Below are 27,323 nucleotides of genomic sequence, written 5' to 3' on the forward strand. Positions count from 1 at the left end.
CACGTTTTGACCGATTGAGGATTATCTGACCCTAAATTGGTTAGTTTTGATTATTGATGTATCCATCATTCAACTAAAAGTGAGATTCATCGTTAACAAATTTTGCTTATCAAGTTAAAAATTGGGATCAACTCCCATGTTCAAATGGACAGTTTCTGACAATATAATGACATCTGTAGTTAATTATCAATGGTCAACAAAATTTTAACTTTTTTTGCCACACGGACTTTTTTGACATTTTTTGCTTTAGTTGGTGAAATAATAGAAATGTCATTCAAAGCAATCTCGAAGCAAGGCCACCGTAACGCAGACAAAGCCGAAGCTGAAGCTTGTATGTATTTCCGCCATAAGAAAAAATAAATAGTTAAAAAAAAATTTGCTGGCCAAACATTTTATTTTATTGAGTAATTTAAAATATTGCTAAATAACATATGTGGATCTTGTTAATCAAAACTGTATTTTTTTTATAAAAGACTTAATAAATCTTAGATTTTCTTCCATGTTTCGCTTCTGGTTGGTCCCTTTAAAGTGCCCAGCAGTAATCCACTAACATATTTGGGTTCCATTTGCCCTATTACGGCTTTTCCATATTAAAAATGTGTTGATGGAACCTCTCACCGTGCTCGTCGCTGACAGGCACTAAATTGTCAGGAAAAAAATCCAGGTGGGAGTCTAAAAAGTGGATCTTAAGTGACATGTTGCAACCCAAAGCTTTATTTGTCATTAACAGCTCGCTAACCAACTCCCTGTAGCTGCCACCCTTGTAGTTACCCAACAAATCTAAATCGCTTAGTTTTTAGAAGAGATCCTAATAGTTCTGATTGTTTTTTGGACAAATTTAGATTCAGCACTAAATCATTTAAGTCTCCTTGAGTTATGAAATGTGGTACGTTTGCGATTCCTTTAAACTGAAAGTCATCGTCCTCATCAACACATTTACCTGAAGTGGACGGGTGTGAATGGTAATTCTCAACTGACGTAGTTGCAACTAGTAATAGTTCTGGCAATTTTTCACAATTAAAGATTGGCCTTATAGCCGAAGATAAGTTACGGTAAATAACAGTATTTTTTTTTCTTGTATTTTATACCGTTTATGTCAGTGAGACAAAAATAGCAATCCGAAACGTGATCTCGTTGTTCAGTCCATATCATGGGTACTGCAAACGGCAAAGGTCTTGCGCCTTTCTTCCAATCGGTTGAATTTTTCACACACGTTAAGCAACAGACATAAGGAGCCCAAGATTTGTCTTGATGGGCGACAGAAAAACCAAAACATTGGTGATAACACTCCAACACAAGATTCGTAAAGTTTCGTCTTTGTTTTTCGAATGTCAGTTCTCCGCAAAAATAACATAAATATATAGGATCATTGTTACACTTCCTCAACATGTTCACAGGGTTAATAACAAAAAATGCTAAAACAAAAAGGTGTTAAAATGCAACCACAAATAGTTTTAAAACGGTTTACTTTTAAGCGCTTCTGTTAATTTGCTGCGTAGTACAAGTTTTGAATTATACCGTATCACAACAAAACTGAGGCTAATTGACACTTGACAATTGTGATTGAATAATGAGACTAGATTGACAAAACAAAATTAGCTATCAAAGTTTGTGTGACAAAACCAGTGTTGACCAGTGATTTTTTTTTAGATGTAATTAATTTCAAACTTGGAACATTGCTTCTACATTTTTTACCATCAGTAGATCACTCAAAAAATGGCAATAACTTTATTGACATACAAAAAACTTCTTACACACATAATAATTTGTTAATTGTATTGTAACACACAATTCCCTTTTTCTTTCCGTTTACAATAAACTTTAAATAAATTTGTGCAATGAATGAATAATTCACAGAATTATAGTGAAGTTTAGCTTTCAGTTGAATGAAAAAATTATCATCAGCTGACTTTTTGACATCGGAAGACTTTACTTGATATTTAAGTGAGATTTTTCTTGACTTACTAACTTAATGGGCAGGTTCAGCAAATTTTTAGTATCTGATTAGCCAGCTGCCAACTTATGTCAAGATGACAGTTTGACTTTATTACTCGAATTATTTATTTTCCATTTGATGTTTTGTGTAAAAAGTAATATTTTCTTACAATACAAAATACAAATTTCGATGCACTTGTAGCTTACCTGAGAAATGTTTTGTAGACAATAAGGTTTTTGATAGTTTTTGTAGGATGTACTGAAGGTAGAGGTTAATGAAGTAAAGTTGCAAGTTTAAAATGTATGACACTTGAAAAACTAACTAGCTGTCTTGGTCAACATTTATTTTCAAAGAATGCAGTTGAATACAAATGAAGTTCCTTATGTTGTTTGAAAATGATAATTTTTCCAATAAAGTTGCCTTAGGAAGTAAATTTGTTGCCAGCTGGCCCAATTCCAAAGGTCTTGAGTTCAATCCCTGCTTGTGTTACCTAAAGTTTTTTTTTTTATAGGGACTGCCTCTTGAAAGGAGTCGTCAAATCTTGTCGAGACATTACTAGCACACAAGAATGTGGTATCGTTGTAAGTCACTTGGCTCTTGTTTTATACTACCTATTGCACCATCTAATTTGTTTATTTCATTGATTTACATATATCTTCATGGAAAATCGGATCTGCGGATGGTAGATTTGTTACAATAGAAAAGATTCATTAATATCAAATGTCCACTTTTTAGATTCCTTATTCCAATTTTTTTCTTTTTTTAAACATTTAATCAAAAGGCTGATACGTGTCACTATTCAAATAGGACTGATGTCAGAAGTATAAAAACGGTTTATTTCAATAACATTTGTAAATAAGAATTCGGAAAATTTAAAGTTTTGATTTTTTACTTCTCCAAAATGAAATTTTGTTTGTACTCAAGACTCTCCTTTTTTTTAAGAGTTTTTGTTAAGAGTTTACTCGATTGTGCAGCATTGGCATAAATATTCTTCTATCAGCTTATTTAATATCAACAATTTTACCCTTATACGCATTGATTTTAATTTTTCAGTTGAGACTGTGAACTTATTTAAATTAAAAAAAAAAACAACTGTCATGGCAATAACAAAATTTCTTACATTTTTAATTTATTAACATTAACAAAAGAAATTTTATAATAAAACCTAAATTTATTTTTCTTTTAAATAAAGATAGTAATAAATCACATCAATTGATCCTGTTTCTCCCGCAAACTTTTCTTTTGAGCCTCTTCAAGAATACGAATTATTTTCCATTTAGCATCCACATAAATATGTTCGGATACTTTAGCTAATTCCGATTCAATCATCTTACCGAGCATACTACTTGGAGGACAATTTTTACAATTCATTCGATTATTTTCGCCTCTTTCATAGGGTTTAATTTGATTTGAAAGGCTCTCCAAGAGACTCGTACACTTAATATACAAATCTTCTCGGGTTTGGTTTCGATTGTCTTCACATGGTTCTATCCTTTTTATCGAATGTTTTGTGTCGAATACTTCTTCGATTTCTCCTTCAAAACCTTCAGCTTCTATATTTTCCTCGTCATCATACAACAATTCTACTTGTTCGAAAGGTCTTGTAGATTCTTTCGAAGATATCCATTCTTCGGCATCATTATATTCTTCATCATCTTCATCGTCTACTTCCTCAGGATCCTTATCGCCGCCGCCGTCATCATCTTCATCATCAACACTCTCTACTCCTCTACCACCATCACCACCGCCACTGAATCGTTCATCGAATTCATCAAACGTGTCTGTTGCATCATTAGCACTTACATTTGCCGGGTCGTAGGCTTGTGTTTCATCTAGAAATTTCAGTCTATTGTAAAACCATAGCTTTGGAATATACGAAGTTCCGGGCTTTATTTTTCTTTGATCACGTTTCTCTTTGGCAAACTGAGTTCTAATTGTTCGAATTTTCTTCGATATCATCTCTGGAGTGACTTCTGGACAGTAACGTTTAACTACTTCAGTTATTTTTCGATATGCTGCCATCCTTTGTAGACAGTGATTGTAATGTGGGTGAGATTTGTCGTAGAGTAATGGAAATTTTGATAGCTGTTTTATAACTAGCAGCGTATGCGCTTTTTCCCAGGACTTATTCATTCCCACGTATTTGTAGCACCTTTAAGTAATAGTATTAAGCATTATAAAAATTGTTGTAATCATTTAAGGCTTAAAAGTCAAAAACAAAAAACGGAACGTTTAAAAACCAGAAACCAAATTTTTAAGATTACATTCAAATTTTAAAGCTAAAGGTACAAAAGTGAGAAGCATAAAACAAAACACAATAATTAAGTTTAGAGACATTGCATCCAAATGAGAAATGTTAACAAATCTGTAATCACTACATCATCTCTGAATTACAGATTGATATCTAAATCTCAAAAAGAAGTTACTTTTTGTACTAAATTACAAATTGCAAAAGATCAGCAGGATGACATCTAAAACCTCTAGAATCCTGTTGATTTTAAGATCATTTTGATGTGAAAACACATAATTTCCAACTCTAATGGCTTATTGTTTGAAAAGGAAAACAATTCAATTCTACCTGTTTTTCGGAGGTAAGCCAGTGTATGGTGGTATAGTTTCATCTAAGAAAGTAAGAGCATCTGCATTTTTATAGAATTCAATTTGTCTACCAAGATTAGTTCCGGGATAAGCTTCGGCTCTTCTTTTAAGGAGAGTATATTTGTCTTTGATTGATTTCCACCTTGTTTGCATTTGGTGACCTTCAATCAAAAATAAAATGGTTAAAATAGAATATGTTTTATTCATACTGATTATAGAATTCGATGGATGAGTTAAAGGTGTATTCGGAGTTATTTATTTGACATTTTTACTATGGTAGAAATGTCAAAATTGACATTTAATTTCCTCATTTGATCGGATTCTGTAATCGGTGTGATTTTATCGTTAAATTAACTTAACAATATATTACCTGAAATACCGAGTTGTTCGCCTAATTCAGCCCATTTATCAGCTTTATCTCTAATTGAACTCTTAATATGTCGATCGTAGAGAAAAGAATGTGGTTTAACAGCACGAATTATGTCTAACGAAGAAACTAGATGTGTATTCATTCTATACTAAAATTAAACTAAAAATAAAAAATCATTATTTTCTCTTATATTTTAAATATATAAAAATAAAGTGGAATCACTGTTTTGCTTTTGTTATATTTATATCTATCTACTACTAAACGTGCATGGAACTTGACAGCTGGACACATTTTTTCATATTTATACGACAAAAATGACTTTGGGTTGCAACACTCTTTTATCTTCGGTCTTATTTATCTGTGTAAATTCAATGAGTATGAATTTTTAACACACAAAATATTTGAAAATATGACTTTTACGAAAAAAAGTTTTGAAATCAACTGCTTCAAAATAATAATAAAACTTTTGCAAAATAGAATTTGATTTATTTATATACTTACATGCGAAATTATAACAAATTCAAAAACTCCAAGAGAGCGTTTACACAATGCAGCTTGATTTTTTGATGTTCTGATTTGTTTTAAGTTTGCAAATACGTATGTACGTGCATCGAGAGTTGAAAGAATTTCTATGAAGTGTCAGTTCTTTGACATAATTGTGGAATGTATTGTCTTCCACTTAATGCCTGCCTACACTTGGATTAGATTTTGAAAAATGATAGAGGAGACGATATTGTACTTTATTAGTATACCTTTGAGTAAAATTGAATATAGATTTCTCTGTATTAAAATTGTGTACCTTTCATAGGGTGAAATTTCTGTGTAGGAAAGAACTTTGACAGCTTAATAACAAAACTATAGGGGGACGTTTTATGTAAAGCACACATAGAAGCGTCATTTTTTTAAAAGTTGAAAATGGAAAACGTAAATATCTCTAATTGACGTTTTCAAGAAGAAATAGAACGAAATAATTTAATGTTGTATAAATAATTGAATGTTATTGCATTATTAAAAAGATCAGGATTTGCCTTTATGTATTACAATGATTTGCAAGTCGTCAACACAGCTGGTTCGGATAGATTTCTTGAAAGAGACTTAATTGTGTGTATGTCATTAATACGGCACCAAATATTCTCTTCCAAGATCGAGCTTTCTGCATTGACAAGCAATTCAAGAGAAATTGTCATGCCATTGACTATATGGCATGTAGCGCCATTTAGTCTATCTAAAGGCCGTCCACAAAATATCCTCCAATTCCGGTATGACAAAGTCATTAATTATGCCTCTATAGCAGTTGCTCATTTTTGACATTGACTTGGGGTTTATGAACGCTCCAAATTGATAATTTTGTTTATTAACGTACAAATTGAACCTAAATAAGATTCATCGTTAGCAAAAAATGTTCGGGATATGTGGCGAGCTCGTTTTGAGGATTTGACCGAACTTTCGACGAGCTTGATTTTCATTCAGCTGCAATTCTTGGATTTTGATCCTTTCCCCAAATTCTTCAATAGAGTGTAGTAATACAGCTCCAATTGTTGTGAACGATAGCGGACGCACTCATTCGAGTCTTCTTCTATACTCTGCTCCAAAGCTGTAAAAGCGTCTTCAGTCAGTGTGCACTGTAAACGTGGTGCCAAATCAATCCGAAGACTCTGTCGTACGATTATATGGAAAGAATCGTGTACCTAGTGCTCGATGCGTTTCGCCTACTGAACTATTATTTTGGTTATAAATTTGCACGTTTTGCAAATTAGCAGTAAGCCTATCCCTAATAACAGTAACATTGCAAAAATAAAGTGACAACTGTAAAAAAATCCAACTTCAAAAAAATCCAACTTCAAAAAAATGATTGCAAGATTGGAAACCACCCGTCTTAAGAAACACCCTTTGCAGGACAAGAGAAAAATTGATAAGAAGTCTGAATGGGTCGCCCCAAAAAAGTCCAACGTCAATAGACTTTTCTAATAAAATATTACAATTTTTAAATATTTTTGTGAAAATTTGCAAGAAATGTTTGAATTATAGAAACAAACTTTCTGTTTCGATAAGAGCAAACCAATGTAAACTACTACAAGTTGTAAACAGTTCCTTAAGTTACATTCCACATTGTCCTTACGTTACGTTTTATTTGACATCTGTCACATCACTTCGGTCCCACCAGCCATCTTACTCGACGCTGGTTTTATAAAACTCAAACCTTTTTTCCACTAAATTGTGTACTTTTTTATAACAAAATTTCAATTAATTCCGCTCTATTTGACGATTATTTATTATTTAAATTAAATAAATATAAACTAAATACAATTCTGCAATGGGAGTACCAGCATTCTTTAGATGGTTAAGCCGTAAATACCCAAGTGTTATTATTGAATGCAATGAAAACAAGGTTCGTTCACACCAAAAACATCCAAAAACAATCAAAAACGAAAAGAAAACATAACCTTATTCATGAAAGAAATAAAAATAATGTGTAGACCTGGCGCAAAATTTAAAGAATCTAAAATTCAAATGCTTTTTTTTTTAGACCGTTGACGATGAAGGACGCAATCATTATGAAGATCCAACTCTACCGAATCCTAACGGGATAGAATTTGATAATCTTTACCTTGATATGAATGGTATTATACATCCGTGTACGCATCCGGAGGATAAGCCGCCTCCTAAAAACGAAGATGAAATGATGGTTGCGATATTCGAGTGTATTGATCGATTGTTTGGCATTGTCCGGCCAAGAAAACTTCTCTATATGGCCATCGATGGAGTGGCACCTCGGGCCAAAATGAATCAACAACGTTCGAGGCGTTTCAGGGCGGCCAAAGAGTCGGTGGAAAAACGTCTCGAAATGGAACGTGTTCGCAGTGAGCTATTGGCAAAAGGTACCAACAAATCGGGCTTATATTTATATTATTTGAATTTTCTCATTTGTATTTTGAAAATAGACATTTCATTAAAAATCTATTCAAGAAATGACGGGCAATATGCCCGGCTTTTTTAAAATTTGTATCAACTTGCAACACGGCAATATTTTGATTGTGTTGTCTAAACCGAGTCAAATCCTCAGGTTATGTTGGTTCGTTAATAGTAACCGCCAATTAGAATGTAAAATTTGTGAATGCCTGAAAGCTCAATTGTTTCCCTTCTTTCTTCATGGAATCTTAAAGTATTTTTTATTTTAAGAAAATAAGTAAAAAAGGGAACATATGCTTAGTTAAGGGTAGCCACAGATTTCCATAAATAGAGAAACTTTCTTACCAGAATGGGTTCAACTTAGGTTTTATAAAAAAACAGAGACTGTTATACTTATGTATCCCTCATCTCTTGGCTTGCTGCGGTAAAATTGCATAACAATAAACAAAATAAAGGGTTGGCCTTTAAAAATGTAATAAAATGAATAAAATTTAAATTTGTACTATAAATACAATTATTGAAGGTGCTCCCAAAAGCTTGGAACAAAACGCAGTCGTTCAAATGACTGGATGGCATTTTGCTTCTTATTATCTAAGATGTTGCTGATGGGTTCGGTCTGAAAAACCACAAATTCGTTGGATAATATTGGTTTTAAGTACTTGATTAGTTAATGAACCATTGAAATAACTTTGGTCTTTCATAGTTGCCCACCAAAAAAGAAGCCTACATTTGTTAAATCCCAGTTCCAATAGGGTCCAAGTAGGGCATTTAACCTTAAAACATACCTTCTCTTCATTCAAATACTATACGTTTTTCGAAAGAGGGTTTATAGCGAAAGTATGTCCGCATTAATGTTATGTTACGGAGGAAAAAGCTACAATTGATTGCATCGTTACATTTTTGAATAGGCGCAGGTCCCATTAGTCCATAACAAAGGGTGCCCAAGCAGTGTTTGCAAGGGCAAGATTGTTGGGCCACGGATAAGATGGGGACGGATAAGTTCACAAGCCATTTATGGACTTTTAATCCACCCAAATTATTAATTTGAATTACATATAAAACTTTAATATAGTTTAAATTGCAGTCAAAACATTTATGAATGAATTTCGACTTAGTTCAATGGCCCTCGTGAGCACGTTTGCAGCGGACGATTCGTTAGGCCCAATTCATTCACAATGGCATTGATAAGTAGCGAAAAGCTGTGATAACTTATTTAATTTAAGTCCCTATTGGAAAACCCGATATGTGCCTATTGCAAAACGCGATATGAACCATGGGTTATCTCAGTGCATGTCTTCAATCTCAAATAAAAAAAGAGTCAGTTATATGGCTCTGTAATGTCCACCAGTGACCTCAAAACGTTGTTCGTTGTTTTCCTCTACTGCGCCGTCCCTCGGGATTGGATTTGAAGACCTTCCGGACTGGAAAGTTGATGTCCAATCGGTCTACATGAAACAGCCATCTAAGCCGTTGGACTTTAATTCTGTAAACTAGGTCAGTGTCGCTGTACAGCTCGTACAGTTCGTCGTTATATCTTCTCCTCTATTCTCCATCTATGCATACGGGACCAAAAATCACCCGACAAAATTTTCTCTCGAAGCCCCTAAGACGTTCTCATCTTTCTTTGACAGGGTCCAGGCCTCAGCGTAATAAATGAGAACCGGGATGATGAGTGTCTTATAGATGGTGATTTAAGATGCTCGAGAAAAGAATTCACTTCTCAATTGCCTTCTTAGTCCAAAGAAGCAGCGATTTGCAAAAGTTATTCTTCGTTTGATTTCAGCGCTGGGTCTTTGTCTGTTTAAATAGCGGTGCCTAGGTAGACAAAGTCCTTGTCCAAGACGTCGTTGTTCAATGTCCCTTTTTGATGACAGCATATACTTTCTCTTGCCCCATCAAATACGCTCCACTGACATCACGCTTTGATTTTCCAATTATGTCAATATCATCTTCGTATCCGAGTAATTGAATGGACCTTTGGAAGATTGTGTCTCTAGTGTTGACGGTTGAGTTTTGCACAATTCTTTCCATCGCCTTGTCTAAAACCTTTTTTGACATCAAATGCATCGGTAAGATCTTTTCCGACCTTAATAGAGCAGCGTGCATTCTCCATTGTCATTCTGCACAAACGGATCTATGGATGCTGTCATACGAAGCTTTAAAATCGATAAAAAGATGGTGGGTATCGATTTGAAGTTCCTGGGTTTTTTTCCAAGATCTGCCGTAGTGTGAAAAATTGGTCGATAGTGGATTTTCCTGGTTTGAAGCCACATTGATAAGGATCTATCAAGTTGTTGAGGAACGGCTTTAGACGTTCACATAATACGGCAGAGAGGATCTTATACGCAATGTTAAGGAGACTGATGCCTCTGTAGTTGGCACAATTCAGAAGATCTCTTCTTACAATTTGGAGAAGTGGTCTGTCCATATGCTCAACATAGACTGCAGTTCTTCTATGATGGTCCTCTGATCGTCTTTAAAGGCTTCGGTTCGTGGCTGGTACCCTTGGGAGTTTTTTTTTACCTTTTGGTAAAATTTACGAACCTCATTCCTGTTGTGACATCCCTCTATCTCCTCGATCGCGCGCTTCTTGTGCTGTCTTTTTTCCATCTAAGAAGCGGGTGTTTTTCTTCTACTCGTAGAGCTCGCGAGCAGCTCTGGTTCTTTTGTGTAGCGATTGTAGCTGTCTAACGCCGAAACTTCTCACAGTACTATCTTGTTTTAGCTTGGACCGGGATATCCGTAGTCGTACCTTGGCTACAACGAGGTAGTCGTCGTCAATGTTGACCACTCGGAAAGTTCGGACATCCTATATCCTGAAAATGTAGTGCGTCGATTGCAATGTGGTTGACAGTTGATTAATCAGGAGATTTCCATGTCCCCTTGTGGATATTAAGATGTGTGAACTGCGTACTAGCTTCCAAAACGTATCACCCCGCAGCGAAATCGATCCACCTGAATCCGTTGTCGGAGGTGGTGTCGTGCAGGCTGTATCTCCCGATTGTTCCACCAAAGATGTCTTCTCTTCCTAGCTTGGCGTTAAAATCTCCTAAGATAATTTGAATGTCATAGCCGGGGCACTGCTCATAAGTCTTGTCCAAGAGCTCAAAGAATATGTCTTTGGTGTCTTCATCTTTCTCCTTTGTTGGGGCATAAGGCTTGTGTTGGCGAATTTAGCCTTGATGCGGATTGTCGTGATGCGCTCGCTCACACTGTTGAAACCCAAGACTTTTTGCCTGAGCCTAGTTCCAACAACAAATCCACACCCAAATAGACGCTGTGTTTGTTCTCGGCAGCAGTTGCTGTAGTGTACATCGCAGTCTTTTAGTTTGTGTTTGCCGGGTCCATCCCATCGCACTTCCGCCTTGCAGCAGTTTAGGGCTTCCGATAATTGTTCGGCTGCACGTGGTCTGGGACCTAACATTCCAAGTACAGATCCGAAGTTCGTTGGCCTTATTTCGTTTGCGTGGGTTGTCAACAGTGAATCCGTCCGTATCCGAGGCTTGTTGGTGCTTCGCAACTAAAGGTATTGTTTACGTGGCCAGGAAGTCACCCCGACGGTACAACCCCCAACCTGGAGGGTCAGATCCTTAGTATAACTCCAAGAACGGGGAGCCGGATAAACCGGATAAACGGATAAATAACAATAACTTAATCTAAAACCAAGAAAATTAGAAAAACAAATTTGGTATCTATATCATTATTTTTTATTTTATATAAAACTTAAAATGAAGTCAAAAAAACGACAACCTTACACCCTTGTATAAGCCGGCCAAGACCAAATGCCCTAGACAACTTTAAATGACATTCTCAATTTGAAGCCACCAAAGCTGCTTCTCCTGCCTCACCCTATCTCTTCGGTCCTTTTCGGAAACAGTCCTACTGAATCGAAGGCGCTCGGTTCCGTCCAGTGCGAGGACGTCTCGACTGTAAAGGAGTCGCCTATCTACAACCTTACGGATGATGACGTGGATTAGCGGATCCGTCTCCCTGTCTTGTATCAGCCCTCGATTGTCATGCATTTAGCAGCCACCGTGTCTGCTTTATTTAGGCCAAAGCTTCTTTTCAAACAACTCGATTTCGCAACGTTATTTAAGCTTCAATCGAATCATTTCGTTTCGCGGATTTATAATACTAAATTTCTGTTAAATTAATTTTGGAACTTTCTCATGAAATTGGCCCTTCTTAGTTTTAACATTTTTACTGCAATTGTAGGGCATAGATTCTTTGTTTGTTCACTTCTTCCTTACAGAATTTCAATCAAATTGACCTTGATATACTCATAAGTTATTATTTTAAACATCATTTTGCAGGATGCGTATTACCTCCGGAGAAGCCAAAGGAGGAGCATTTCGATTCCAACTGCATCACGCCTGGTACACCGTTTATGCAGCGTTTAAGTGAATGTCTGTCCTACTACATTCATGAGCGGATGAACAACAACCCAGCCTGGAAAGGACTCAAGGTTATCCTCTCGGATGCCAATGTCCCTGGCGAGGGTGAACACAAAATCATGGACTACATTCGTAAGCAACGTTGCCAACCCGACCATGATCCCAACACTCAACACGTTCTGTGTGGAGCCGATGCGGATTTGATTATGTTGGGTCTTGCCACCCACGAACCCAACTTCACGATCATCCGAGAAGAATTCCTTCCAAATAAACCACGTCCGTGCGATATGTGTGGACAATACGGCCATGAACTTGATAAATGTGAAGGTCTTAATGGATCCAATGCCAATGCTGATTTCAAACCCGATGTGCCTGTTGGACAAGAGGTGAAATTTATCTTTGTGCGTTTGAGTGTGTTGCGTGAGTATCTCAAGCGAACCCTGCAAATGCCAAGTTTGCCATTTAAGTACGATTTTGATCGAGCTCTCGACGATTGGGTATTCATGTGTTTCTTCGTGGGAAATGATTTTCTTCCGCATTTGCCGAGTTTGGAAATTCGTGAAGGTGCCGTCGATAGGCTTGTGGAACTGTACAAGAAGTGCGTCTACAAAACAGGTGGTTATATAACTAACTCCGGTGAGGTGAATCTCGATCGTGTGCAGTTGATTTTGAACGATTTGGGTAATGCCGAAGATCAAATCTTCAAAGATCGGCAGAAGCGTGAAAAACAGTTCCAGGCGCGGGAGAAGGCAAAGAAGCGACGTGAAGGAGATATTTCGGCCTACAATAATACACAATTTGCCCCCACAGTACTCGGGAGGGGTAACCAACCAGGACAGATAAGTAACTACAAACAAGAGGCTGCCAATGTTCGCAATATGGGCGGACGAGCTGGTCTAGATGCTTTGTTACGTCCCCAGCAAGGACAACAACAACAGCAGCAGCAGCAACAAGGAAGAAAAAGAACTTCAGAACAGGCGGGCTTGGACGACGACGATGACGAAGATGAACAGAAGCACGATGAAGTACGTCTGTGGGAGGATGGCTTCAAAGATCGTTATTATGAATCCAAATTTGATGTTGGAGCTGAAAATTTAGAGTTTCGCTACTCTGTTGCGCTGCAATATGTAAGAGGTCTAAGTTGGGTTCTCAAGTACTACTACCAGGGATGTGCTTCATGGAAATGGTACTTCCCCTATCATTATGCCCCGTTTGCTTCTGATTTCAAAAATATTGCTGGATTGTCGACGTCATTTGAGAGGGGAACAAAACCGGTAAACCAAACAAATTTTGTAAGCAAAAATATGTATCTCATTTGTGTGTGACTATCCTTTGCAGTTCAATCCATTGGAACAGTTGATGGGTGTATTCCCGGCAGCTAGTAGCTCACATGTACCCGCTCCTTGGGCAAACCTTATGTCAGACCCTGTAAGTAGAAAACAACCGTAAAAACTTAAATACCCTTGAACAATGTTTTGATTTATTGTTTGTTCGTTTAGAAATCAACTATAATTGATTTTTACCCAGAAGACTTCAAAATTGATTTGAATGGCAAGAAGTTTGCTTGGCAAGGTGTTGCTCTGCTGCCATTTGTCGATGAGCGACGATTATTCAAAGCTCTAAAGCCATATTATTCTCTATTGACAGATGCTGAAGGTAAGTTTTTTTGAGCCCCTGAATTCAAATAGTATTGAAAGTTTCTAATTTATATCGCTTGATTTTAGTAAAGCGTAATAAATGCGGTGACAGTCGATTGTACATTTCAACTGGAAATGATCAATATAAAATATTGAAAGCGCAATATACCAACAAGATTTCATTAGACATCGAAGTTCCTATTTCGATGCAAGGAATGGGTGGTCTAATGCTGACAGCTGAAGAAAATATTCCATTGCAAGGGTAAAAAAGGAAAAAACTTCTACAAGATTTTTAAAATGCTCAATCAAGAAATGTTTTCTTTTAGTTTATTGCAATCGCCTATAAAGGGTTTGAAGGATATTTGTGGAAACGATGTCATCACGGTGAGATATCGAGATCCTAAATATGACGCAGATTTCGTATTTCCAGCTGTGAGATTAGAAAATGCTATTGATCCACCAAATGTATTGGGACCTGAAGATCGGGAAGAAGGTTATAGACCGCAAATTGGTAAGATTGGAGTGATTTATTTTTTTTTTATGAAAAACATAAAATATAATGAGAATATTTGTATGTTTTAGGATTTAATCGTAATTCACAAAGAGGATCGTTAGGAGCAGCTGGACATAGAATGCTTAATAATTATACCGGTGGTGGTAATAATAACAATAATAGAGGACAAAACTATGCTCAGATAGCCCCTCCAAATAATTATAGTGGTAAGTTTGTATAATATTTATATTGAGATTTTCGATTTTATGTATTTAAGAAGAGATTTTAACGGTTAATAATGATGTAAAGAGAAACAACAGTGAATGAAAATATATTTATTAATATTATTTCATCAAACAGAGAACATCTTCCCTTACAGACTAATACATTAGTTCTTAAAAACTAAATTAACTAAATTAGTAATAAAATAAAATTATCATTTTATATTAGGTACATATAAATAAATATAAAATTTCATTATTTAAATTAAGGCAGATTTAATAAGTTAGATACAGTTGTGTTCATAAAAATAGCAGCGCTCTCCAAATAAAACAAAAATTCAATATCAACGTTATAATATATTTCCTTAAACTTCTAATAACAAACTAAAATATTTTATTCATAATAACAGAAAATAAGTATTATCGATTTTTTACCGTTAGCTTTGTCACAGTAAAAACAGCTTTTTAAATATATGGCTGTTCATAAAAATAGCAGTGCATGGCAAAGATATATTACGTAAGAAGTAAGAAGAACACCTCTCGACTGGTATTGCGTTCAACGAATCACGCACTGCTTCCCAAAATTCTTCCGAATTCTTGGGTTGTGCTTTATGAACTACGTTCTTAATATCCCCCCACAAATTTGCGATGGGGTTAAGGTCGGGTAATTGAGCGGGCCACTCCATAACGCATAACTTCTTCTGCGCAAAACCATGATTTTGGCATTATTTGACGTATGCTTTGGGTCATAGTTTTGTTGGTATACCTAAACCAACGGCATTTCCTCTTCAGCACATACTTGGTTGCATCCCTTATACCCCCAACCCCGTAATATGAAAAGCAACCCCATATTTTAAAATTTCCTCCACCATGTTTCACTGTTTTTATAGTGTACCGTGGATCGTATGCTGCATTTAAGGGTCTTCTCACGTATTCTCGACGACCCCTGGACCCAAAAAGGACGACTTTGCTTTCATCGCTCCACAGAACATTCCTCCATTTCTCTTTTGCCCAATCCTCTATGCGCTTTAACAAACTCCATTCTCTTTGCCGCATGCCTTTTCGTCAAGAATGGTACCTTGCTAGGACTTCGGGCTGGTAACTTCGCTTGTAAAAGACGTCTTCGTATTGTGACAGCGTTAACAGACAGTTGAAGTATATTTATTATTTTCCTAGAGCCTATGAAGGGTTTTGTTTTGCTAACTGAACAATTTTTCTGTCAGTTCTTTCAGTAGCCATCCTTTTTGAGCCTCGCGTTTTTGGTTTATTTTGCCATTCTAAAACGTTACTGACCATTTTTGCTGAGCAGCCTAGGATGTCTTGAATATTTTTGTAGGGTTTTCGAATCTCTTCGGTGCAGTGCCTTGACCGTCCCATTTTTTATTAATTGTTTATATGCTAGTATGTTACAAATACTTAAAATTTTCTGTTGCAAACTAAATTAGCTTCCCTGATGCAACGAGAGATCGGTTCATTACGACCATAGTTCGTTCTATGAAAACGCTCATGAAACAAAATGAAATCACGAGAATTACTTCTAGGAACGCCTAAACATATTGAAGAAAGTAATGGGAGACATTTAATAGGGTATGAGACTATGTCCCTAATAAACTTTATTCCAGAGTATGTACGACGACTTTCCAGACTTTGTATTCCAAATAATTGGCACCTCGTTTTATAAGGTGGAGTATCAATTCTCCAATTGAATTTAAAAAACTCATATCTTGTAAATTTCCTTTGTACTTTTTCGATTCGCTCAAACGAGTTTTTATAAGGTGCGATTCCAAACCATACTGCAGTACTCAAGCACTGATCTAACCAAAGAATTAAAATAAGAGTTAAGCGTGTATGAGTCATTAAATTCTTTAGTGTTTCTCTTAATGAACCCTAGCATTTGATTGGATTTATTGGTTATGTAATCTATGTGCGGTAAGAAGGAAAGTTTTGTATGGAGTACAACATCTTGATTTTTTTTCTGGACCAGACTACCCGTTCGAGTTCTGAATCGTTAATAGTGTAATTGAAGTATATAGGTGAACTGAAACAGGACATAACTTGACACTTGGAGACTTTCAAGTGTAGACATTTTTTGTCACACCAATCAGCCAATCTATTTAAATTATCATTTAACAAAGTACAATCTTGAATGGATTTAGTGGTGCGATACAGTTTAAAATCATCGAGAGGACACATGATGAATTTTTGAATATGTTAGGAATATCATGGATAAATAATAGGAATAATAGTGGTCCCAACTGACTGCCCTGAAGGACACCAGATGGCACTAAGATCTATTCCGAAAGATGATTATCAATTTTAACAATTTGAACCCTTCGAGTTAATTAAGATTTTAAACAATCGAAAAGGTTAGAGTGAAAACGAAACTGCAAAAGTTATATAATTTTGAGAATTGGTCTTTTCACATTCTCAACATAGACTGCGTTTCTTACAGGCTTCGGTTCGTGGCTGGTACTCTTGGGTGGTTTCTTTTACCTTTTGGAAAAATTAACGAACATCATTAATGTTGTGACACTAAAGAGCAGGGCAAGTGCAGAGAAGGTGAAAGATTGTTTCCTCTTCTTCCTCGTCAATACAGCTCGTGCAGAAGTCATTTGAGGATACACCAAGTCGTATTGTGTGTCTACCTATAAGAAACTGTCCCGTGAGGACACCTATTAGGGACCTAATATGAAGTCTGCTTTGAGATAACAAGTCTTTAGAGCGCTTTAGGTCCAGTGAAGGCCATATGAGTTTTGTGGCTGCGCATGTTGGTAAATTGTGCGACCTAGAACTTGCTATCGCAAACGCTGTTTCAATTTCAATTTCCCGTGATGTCTCTGTGGCCCGGCACCCAACATAGGTGAATGTTAATTTTCTGCGCCATCTCCATAACAGACGATCGACAATCGAGGAATGAGATGTTTAGATTAAGCTTTTCTGAGTACACACCACTACCAACTCCCTAATTTCTCTTGGATCCATCTGTATAAAAATGAATACTTTGGTTATCCAGAAGTTTTTTGTCTTCCCATTCGTCTCTGGATGGAATATACCTGGAAGTTTTTTCCAAATAGGGGTTTAGGAATAGTGTTGTATAGAACCAAAGAGGTTCAAAATGATGGAGTGGCCCACATTGTTGTTGGTCCATTGAGATGAGGCGTTTAGTCTTATAGCTGTAGTCACTCCCACTTGTTTACTAAAGATGTCGAGGGGTGTCATATTGAGGAGAGTGCCTAACGCTGCTGAGGGGGTGGTTCTCAATGCCCTGCTAATGCAGAGACATGCAGTGCTTTTGACTCTGCTGAGTTTGTCGTAGTATGTGACTTTCCCAAGTGCTGTCCACCATACTGCAACAACCCCGTATATAAGTATTGGTGGGATGACCCATTTGCTTCCTATGGCTTTCTTGCAAAGGAAAAGAGCTGCTGTAGCTTTTTTAACTCTTTCCTGAATATAAGATTGTCCAATATCAGACCAAGATATTTGACTTCATTGGTAAAAATTAGTGGAACACGTTTTATTGAAGGAGGTACAATTACTGGGATCTTGTATTTCCGTGTAAAAAGGACGAGGTCTGTTTTTCAGAATTAATACTAAGTCAGCAGTGATCGGCCCATCTAGTGAGCATATTGAGTGCGTTTTGGAGGAAGTCAGGAGGTATTAGGATGTTCTCCTGTGGCTGCGATAGCAACATCGTCCGCATATGCAACCACTCTATAGCCTTCCCTCTCAAGGGATATTAGTAGTTTGTTAACCACTATGTTCCACAGGGGAGGGGACAGAACGCCACATATGCGGAGTGCCTCAACTGACAGACCTTTTTGTGCAAATATCCCCTAACTTAGAGTTGATGATCCTGCTTCTAAGCATTAGATTAATCAACTCAACTCAAAACAGAGTGAGTATTCGACGTTTAGGGTCGTCATAGCAGAAGTGATAGTGGATGTGTCAACGTTGTTGAAAGCGCCCTCAATATCCAGGAAAGCCACTATTGTACATTCCTTTTGCTCTAGGGAGTATTCGATAGTTCTTACCAGAGTGTGCAAGGCTGTTTCTACCGATTTCCCTTTGCAGTAAGCATGCTGAGACATCGATAGTCTCTTATCAATGCTATTACGTAGAATGAATGATGATAGGCTAATAGGTCGTAGGTCTTTAGGGTTGACATGCGAGCATTTTCCCGCCTTGGGAATGAAAACTACCTTAACATCTCTCCATCGCTGAGGTATATAGAAGATCATCTCAATGATGGGCAAAGCTATGTCAATAGTAAGTTGTAGCTCAGCTGGTACGATTTGATCTGGACCTGGAGGTTTATAAGGTTCGAAACTGTTCAGAGCCCATGTCAATTTTTCTTTTGTAACAAGATCTTGAGGAAAAGTTAAGTTAATACCCGACTCACGACGATTTGTTGTATTAACGGATTTGGAACTATCTGGGAAGTGGGTGTCTAGTAGCAAGTTTAGCGTTTCTTCGCAAGAGTTAATCCATGTACTATCTGAGTTTTTAAGACAACTAGGCATGGTTGGATTTGTTGAGAGAATCTTCCTTATTCCTGATGCCTCCGACGATTCTTCTATTGAGCTACAGAAGGATCTCCATGAGGATCTTTTGGCTATTCTCAATTCTTGTTTATACTTTTTGAGGGATTCCTTATAGGAGTCCCAATCTTGGGGATGTCTAGTTTTTTTTTGCCTGAATGTTGTTCCAATAACAAATCCTTCCCAAATAGACGCCTCCTTTGTTCTCGATAGCAGTCTTTTAGTTTGCGTTTGCTCAGTCCATCCCATTGCACTTCTTGGTTGGCGGTATTATTTGACTTGCAGCAGTTTAGGGCTTACGATAACTGTTCTGCTGCACGTGGTCTATTAAGGGACCTAAAATTCCACGTACACATCCAAAGTTAGTTCTTCATATTTCGTTTACTTGGCTTTTCATCAGAAATTCCGTCCATATCCGAGTCTTTTGAGTGGTTCGCAACTAGGATATTTTTACGTTGTCAGGAAGTCACCCCGACGGCACAACCCTTAACCTGAAGGGCTAGATCCTTAGTATAACTCTAAGGACGGGGAGCCAGATAAACCGCTCCTTATAAGCCTAGGCTTCGAATATGTCGTAGAATCCCCATAAGGTGTTTACTAAGTAGTTCAACGTAACTGGAACTGTAGACGCCACAGTTGATATCATCTCGGGAATTCCTCCGCTGCCGTCTTACCTTGGGTCTGTGACATTTTGAAATTGAACTACAGTTAGCAAAAGTAGAAGAAAATTTCAAAAAATTGTATGGTACTGCAAGAAGAGATGGCATAAGTCGGGAAGTTATTGGCAGGAAAAACATTTTCAAGTTAATCTCTAAATATTTACTCTGTTTTTATTTGAAGAACATTGAACTTTGTTAAAGTTTAATGAGTTGTCATGAAATTCATTTTTTGATTTTAATTTGCGCAACAATTTTTATTTGTTTGATTTTCTTTGACAAACAACACAAAAACAAAATAATGACATGATTATTATTTTAAACAAAAAAAGAATAAGCAACAAATTGTTTCTTTCACATTGTACCTACAAACATACATATATACCAACATTATGAATTAGAAATTGTTGTTTTCTTTTTTACTATACCTGTGTTTATATATTTCTTATATTTAACAACATATCCATTCATATAGACTTATTCTTATTCAAGCCCCACTTTGTTCCACAAAGGACAATTAACTCGTCGCTCGTTGTTGTACATGTTCTGTGTGCTGTGCTGTGCATGGATGTCAAACAGGACTGCAAAATTAAAAGAAAAAAACTAAATCGGAAGTGTCTCATAATCAGCAACTTCAGCTTTCAGCAAAGCAAAGGATACAAGAAAAAGAAATAAATAAAACAAAACTTGTACTTTTCTTTTCACGCTTTGTGATTGTGTCTGACAAAACAGAAACAATTAATTCTGGTTCCTGTGTTCACATTTGTGTACAATGCTATGGAGGATATATGGATAGGTAGGGAGATTGGTAGGAAGGAACATGAACTTTGAAAGAGTTAGAAGAAAAAGATTGGGCACAGAAGACCCCCTTGGGGGCATCTAAGACGATTGAAATGAAGCAACATACAAAATAGATCCTTTTTTTTCTCTTTCGGCAGTGTAAATCTTTTCATCTTTGTTTTTCACAATACGGCAATTATTTTTGAAAATTCTTTATATAACTTATGTATAACTTAACGGTAACAGCAGCAATCTTATACAACCTTCATTTTTATTGTATTGCCATTATGCCAAATGCACCAAGTCGTTTTTAAATACATACAACTATTTTATAGCTCAGGTGAGTTTTAAAATAAAATATATTTTTTTTTCTTTAAATATTTAATACGACTCTTCTTAAACTTTCCAGTCAACATATTCCGAGCCAATTGGTTCTGTGGTTTCCGAATTTTTTGAAATCTAAATGGCTTTCAAAAGAGTCTTGGGCAAATATCAAGGAAAGGAAGCATATGGAAACTCGTTTGGAACTGCTAAAGGAGAAGAAAGAAACGAGCTAGAATCCAAACACCACATGAAAATGAAGGAAAATCAACGTCTTGGCTTATGAAGAAGAACAAGCTGCAAACAGGAGTGACAGACAGAACCCTCTATAGGATAATCGAAGATCTCCCTTGTGTTCAGAGCTCAAAACAAAATTCTGTAAAATATATACTTGAGCCCTGCTAAATTCGGATGACGACCAACTTAAAAGGTGGAAAAAGCTTTTTACTCTGAGTTTGAATTGAATCATGTATTCGACAGCAACGTGAAATTGAAATCTTCAAGCTTACCGGAATATCTGCGAAACCATCCGTTTTATAGCCAGCCAAATTAGAAAAACTTCAGATGTTGTATATAACTACCTAAGGACCCAGAAAGGTTTGGAAAAAATCACAAAGGAAGAATCATGGAAGCCACATCATTTCAGGAAAGTAGAGGGAAAGTGAGAGCTGCTTTAAATTCAATGCTTTCCATTAGTAAAATCAAGGCAGAAGCTAGGGTAAATGCTAGTAGTACGAAACCTAAAAATGAAGACAATATCAGCATTGAATGCTGCAGCCAACGAATTAATTTTGCAACAAATCACATCAGGTGGAATCAAGCTCGGTATACCGTCGTCTTTTGCCATGAAACAAATTTTAATTTGGACGGATCTGATAGGTATAGCTGCTATTTCCATGATTAAACACAAAAGAATAAATCTATCTCGAAAAACGGCACAGCAAAGTTAGCGGTGTAATGAAATGGGAAGCAATCACCTATTACGGGATAGAGGAGCTGGATTTTTGAAGCTGTAAAATGACGGCAATAGCTTACAAATCGATTTTGAAACGAAATTTTTGGCAGTTTTCTGAATTATTTGGTGGACAACGATGGACTCCCAACAAGATAATGCACCAATACATACCGCATGGACAACGCATGTGGGGCCATTCCGTAAAACGATTATCGTCAGGCGATAGCGTTATGACGAGAGTCTCATTTCACGTAAGACGATAATCGTCAAAGTGATATCGTCAACACGATAGCGTTTGCACGATAAATAAGTAGGTATCGTCTGCTATAATTTCCATTCATTGGTTTTTAGATCAAGAGGTAATGATTAATAGAAGCAGTTTGGGGGCATTAGTATTACGACGCGAGTGGTAAAATTTTTGGACTTAAGCGAAAGCATTTGCCAAAGATGTTTTCTTTAATCAAGAAAGAAAGTTAGAGGTTTGAAGGCGATCAGATACCGCCCAAGTTCTAACCATAAACGATGCCAGCTAGCAATTGGGTGTATCTACTACTATGGCTCTCTCGGAAAACCAAAGATTTTGGGCTCCGGAGGAAGTATGGTTGTAAGGCTGAAACTTAAAGGAGTGGAGCCTGCAGCTTAATTTGACTCAACACGGGAAAACTTAGCAGGTCCGAACATTAGCGTGTAAGACAGATTGATAGCTCTTCCTCGAATCTATGGGTGGTGGTGCATGGCCGTTCTTAGTTCGTGGAGTGATTTGTCTGGTTAATTCAGATAACGAATGAGACTCAAATATATTAAATAGATGCTTTCAGGATTATGGTGTTGAAGCTTTCATAGCCTTTATTCACGATTGTAGTAAAATATAATTGTGTTTGAATGTGTTTATGTTAGTGGAGTCGTACCTGTTTGTTTGTCCCATTATAAGGACACTAGCTTCCGAAATGGACAAAATGCGTCTAGCAATAATGAGATTAAGCAATAAGAGGTTTTGAATGCCCTTAGATGTCCTGGGCTGCACGCGCGCTACAATGAAAGTATTAAAATGAAAATAAAAACTCTAACCAATACAATGATTTCGGTTACAAATTTCTTTATATACAAAACATTAGAAATCTCTCTTAATTGTTGTTAAATAAATAAAACAATTGCAGTTTTGGAATTCCAAAAGAGAACTTCATGATATTAATTTTTAATTGGGTGGCGCAACAGTCCGTTGTGAACCAGGGCCTAGTGACTTACAACTCTCAACCATTCCTCTGTGCGAGTCCTGTTTTCAGGAATGGATATTCATGATATTATAACCAATTAATTTGCCAGACGGTTGTCGTTCTACATACATAATGTATATACTATATACCTTTAATATTAAAATTTGCTGTAATTATTGAAACTTTGGGGCGGAGGAACGTTGGTATATTCGACAACAAACGATTTTAGTATAGCTGTTGCACAAAGCACTAATCCAAAGTCGTTTTGGAAACAAAAGCCAAGTTATGTTTATGTGATTAAGTTATGTTTAGCTGATTAACAAAAATATCGGACATTGAACAACAATTTTGATATAGTTTTATCTTTGGCGGCAACAAATGAAAACACAAAAAGTGACAATAACAATAAACACCACAAAATAGTTGTCGTGTTTATTAACAATACAATTTTTGCAAATTTTCAAAATTTCCCATAGAGAATAACCAAGTTTAATAACATTTTCAAGTTATTGAATAAGCATTATTTTTCGTTGAGTTCATTTTGACATTTCAGTCATAGTATAAGAGCATTTGGAATATACTCAACGAACTTATACTGAAAACGATTGAACGAGACGATAGTGATAAAGTTACGTGAAGCAAATTAATTACGAAATCGTTAATGATAATCGTTTTGACGATTATCGTTTCAGAAATTAAGGAATGATTCCCCTGGATTCAGGGGCCAAATGTGTAGGTATTACCATGGCCCCCATATTCTTCTGACCTGAACGCCTTATAAAAGATTTGGGATGACTTTCATGAAAAGTCTACGAAGAAGGACGGTAAAACCAAAAAACCGAGGAGATTATTCAAGCCATAAAACGGCACTCTATGAATCCTTACTCACCAGGTTACTTAAAGTAATTCAAGTAACCGTCATAAAACTTGTATTTATCAATTTATTCCAAACATTTGTTTTGCAATATAAACTTAATAAATACCTCATTCATTCCACATTTAGGTTTTTCCAAAAAACCTAAGGGTTTAAGACATATCGTCAAATTAAAAACGAAAAAAGCTTGTTCCTATTCATCTGACACGAAGTGAACATTCATATTTACAGCGGATAAAACACTAAAGGAGGACAAGCGTATGGCTTGACGGAATATCCGGAGAGTTACTATTAGCAGTCCCAATTTCCTCCAGTATATTGCTGCAACTGCTCATAGAGGCAGCAGAATCCTCTAAACGCATCCCCGAACATTGGAAAAAGAAAATGATTGTCAAGTTACCAAAAAAGGAGACTTGATGAAGTGCGAAAACAAGGGAAGTATTTGCGTTTTACCTGTAGTTGCCAAAATAGTACATGCTATTGTTTTAGAACGAATAAGACAACACTTGGAAACAAAATTTAACGCTAAACAAGCAGGATTCTGCATAAAGATTAGTTGTCATAAAGCTTTGAAGTTCAAAATGGAGTCAAACAGGGATACGAAATGTCACCGATTTCGTTATTATTGGCGATCAATGATAAACTGCCGGTAGCCTTGACAGGAAACGCAGGAATAGAATGGACTCTGGTCCTCACACATTTGGACTAAAAAGACGAAGCATGCCTGCTTTCTCATAAAATCATGGATGAAGACAAGGTTAGAAAGAGAAGCAGGATATGTGGTCTGAAAATCAATACCAAGGGAAGAACTAAGATGATTAACCTTGGAAACTCTTAGTCATCCTCTCTGATAAACATTAATCAATAGCTCAGGGATGGCCAACTTGTTGAAACCCAAGATCGACTTTTCATTGACGACACCCAGTGCGATATACCAGTTACATCCTTCTTGAAATCTTGAATGAAACAGCATAGTTCTTACACAATTATCTCATATCTTTATTTTATTTTGAGTGAAAACATAAAACTCATAACTATTCTAACTTATTAATAATATTAGTGTGAGCATTGCGTCTGAACATTTTCCGTTAGATTAGCAAAATCAAGTTTGTAGTTGCCACCCTTAAAGAATCTAATGTATGACCGTTTGTCAAGCGAGCACGGTGTTTATTTTTTTATTGTTTTAGGTCGGAAAATGCTGATTCACATAAATATGTTGAACCAAAACACGAATGCAGCTGTTCAACAAATTTCTTCAAATTTGGATATTTCTCGTTGAAGACCAATGCCCAGAAATAACGACCCGAAGACGATCTTGCTTTTAGAAATATGCCGCAGCGCAGAGTAATAATTATCTGCAAATTTTGTAGCCAATTCATAGATATCACTGCGATCAATGGAAGTACTAAACGGGAAATTCATAAATTTCTCCAACTTCTCAATTATTTTGAAATCACTGAAACGAATTTTGAAGTCTGATTCCACACCTTAATTTCTGCTGTACGCTTGTCAGGAATGAAATTGTAGGTAATATGTTTTTCCCTAATGATCCTTGATGTTTAAAAATTATTCATTTTTTTTTCTTTTCGAGGTCAACTAACATAGTCGCTGCTTGACTTTGAAATGATGCAATAGAACTCATCATTTCTGTCAGTGTTTTATTCTGCTAAAAACGTTAAATTACATTGCCAGTCTAATTCACGCAATTGCTGATAATCATCACCCCTCTCTTCAAGAAATTTTATTATTTCGTCAATAGATCTCGAAATCTTTGTAAAAAATTGCTTCGCCTGGATCTGGTCCTTTCTCATCTAATTGCTGTTTAAAGAGTCGCCTTTGAAGAGATCTTCCTTTTATGGAATTTACATAGATATCCATCACGTGTTTCGTGTTTAGTCTCTTATTAGCCAGTGGAAACTAATAAAGTCTGATTAATTGATCCAACCAGTTTATGCAACTCCATAGAAATTATCATCTTGGCAATACCAGGCATTATGTTTTTTGTGTTAGAAAAGGAATAACAATTCATAGATTGACAATGCCTTGAAGCAATTCCGTACACTTGGTTCGTGCTTGGCTTGAATATCCTTGTTGGTGATTCGATGAAACATCAGCACAAGCCAAACAGAGGACATTGAAAATGCGTTAAAAAGTGAATTTCTATTATAATAAATTTTGATTGAAGATGTTGAACACTCTCAATGGCTTATGTATACAACATACTCATACATATCTACTCACATAGAATTTAAGCTTTTAAAATAAATGCAAACTCATGTAGGATAAACGTGCCGTATGTCGTCTGTCGCCGTTGTCGTCTGTCGTCATCATCATCATCGTCGTCGTCGTCCTTCCATCATCATCATCATCAGCACAAGTACTAGATGATTTTTTTTTTTCTCTGAATTTCTTCATAATTTTTCTTCTGCTCATTAGCGAAACATGGCACTTAACGTGGTTATTTTTTGCCTCATGTACCACACATATATATGTATATATATATTTATGTCTATGTACATACATATGTACCTTTGATAAAGCTCTGGGGTATATATTAAGTGGGTACTACTAGAAGCAGTACTGCTACTGTCTTCACCATCATCATCATCATAATCATCACCAGGACTTAAGCGGCTTGGGTTGCGGTGGAATGCAATGGAAATCTACATAGGGAACCACATAATATGCACACGAATCTACTATAGTGGGATAAATTTAGCTTCCAGTGAGCTGGAACAAAATTGCGATACTATACTTTGGTTAGAACGTTGCCCAGAGTTTTGATATGTTAAGTGGTTCTGTGGTTTGTGTACATGATGCAAGCATACAAAAACAAAAAAAAAACCTTCCTACATATTTATATGCATAAATATATTCTTATATATATATTTATACATATGTATGTTATTTTTTTTTTAAATATACGCTGATTAATGAAAGAGCACGTAGATGATGCTTTGCAAAAGATGTCACCCATCTACTTAAAGGTTTTCAGAAGAGTATGAGAGATTTCCCCATTTGGTTTGTGCACATCCTTAGGACTAATGGCATATTATGAATTACACTCAAAAAATGTATTTCTGTTTTTTTTTCTTCTTCTTTTTTATGATACCTAGAAAATGAATAAAACAAAATTTCTATTGATCAATAATTTTTAATGAGTTATAAGCTTTTTAGTTCTTTTAATATTATGAACATGTGCACAATGTGCCTCCATAAGAATGTATACATACATAGTTTACTAAATAATGAGGTTTTAAGTACGTACATATATTTTTTTAAATAAAGAATATAAATTAAAGGGAATTTGATAAAGAAATATAAAAATGTCCATACTTATTTATTCACTGACAAAATTATGTTCAGAGACATTTTGGGTTTTATTTCAATATGATGCAATTAGTTAAATTGTGTTACAAAACA

At 36.2% G+C, this 27,323-nt stretch overlaps 2 protein-coding genes across 3 annotated transcripts in view; one reads left to right on the plus strand and one right to left on the minus strand.

The window, feature by feature from the left end:
* Positions 1-3,133: 3,133 nt before the first annotated feature.
* LOC129943218 (uncharacterized) lies at positions 3,134-5,057 on the minus strand. Its single transcript, XM_056052519.1, has 3 exons — positions 4,905-5,057; positions 4,515-4,695; positions 3,134-4,088 (listed from the first exon to the last, which is right to left on the minus strand). Exons 1-3 carry the CDS (start codon positions 5,044-5,046, stop codon positions 3,140-3,142), a joined length of 1,272 nt encoding a protein of 423 aa, XP_055908494.1. The 5' UTR covers positions 5,047-5,057; the 3' UTR covers positions 3,134-3,139.
* Positions 5,058-7,043: 1,986 nt separating this feature from the next.
* Positions 7,044-27,323, plus strand: part of LOC129943214 (5'-3' exoribonuclease 2 homolog) — a 98,683-nt gene continuing 78,403 nt past the window's right edge. Inside the window, exons 1-9 of one of the 2 annotated variants that reach the window (XM_056052512.1) lie at positions 7,044-7,293; positions 7,432-7,783; positions 12,128-13,482; positions 13,547-13,636; positions 13,708-13,864; positions 13,933-14,107; positions 14,172-14,356; positions 14,428-14,565; positions 20,249-20,402. In XM_056052512.1, the coding sequence (XP_055908487.1) occupies positions 7,219-7,293; positions 7,432-7,783; positions 12,128-13,482; positions 13,547-13,636; positions 13,708-13,864; positions 13,933-14,107; positions 14,172-14,356; positions 14,428-14,565; positions 20,249-20,277 (2,556 nt within the window). In that variant the 5' untranslated portion in view covers positions 7,044-7,218 and the 3' untranslated portion in view covers positions 20,278-20,402. Of the gene's footprint in view, positions 7,294-7,431; positions 7,784-12,127; positions 13,483-13,546; positions 13,637-13,707; positions 13,865-13,932; positions 14,108-14,171; positions 14,357-14,427; positions 14,566-20,248; positions 20,403-27,323 lie in introns of those variants that run through there. The other variant, XM_056052511.1, reaches the window with a different exon arrangement.

Source organism: Eupeodes corollae, chromosome 1 (genome assembly GCF_945859685.1).
Source record: "Eupeodes corollae chromosome 1, idEupCoro1.1, whole genome shotgun sequence".
NCBI classification, from domain to species: Eukaryota; Metazoa; Arthropoda; class Insecta; order Diptera; family Syrphidae; genus Eupeodes; species Eupeodes corollae.

Bases quoted from the DNA above. Each gene is read 5' to 3' on its own strand.
- LOC129943218 (XM_056052519.1), bottom strand. From the start codon at position 5,046: ATGAATACACATCTAGTTTCTTCGTTAGACATAATTCGTGCTGTTAAA. The intron at 4,696-4,904 runs GTAATATATTGT...TTTTGATTGAAG, and splicing joins CGAACAACTCGGTATTTCAG to GTCACCAAATGCAAACAAGG. The intron at 4,089-4,514 runs GTAGAATTGAAT...TATTACTTAAAG, and splicing joins GGCTTACCTCCGAAAAACAG to GTGCTACAAATACGTGGGAA.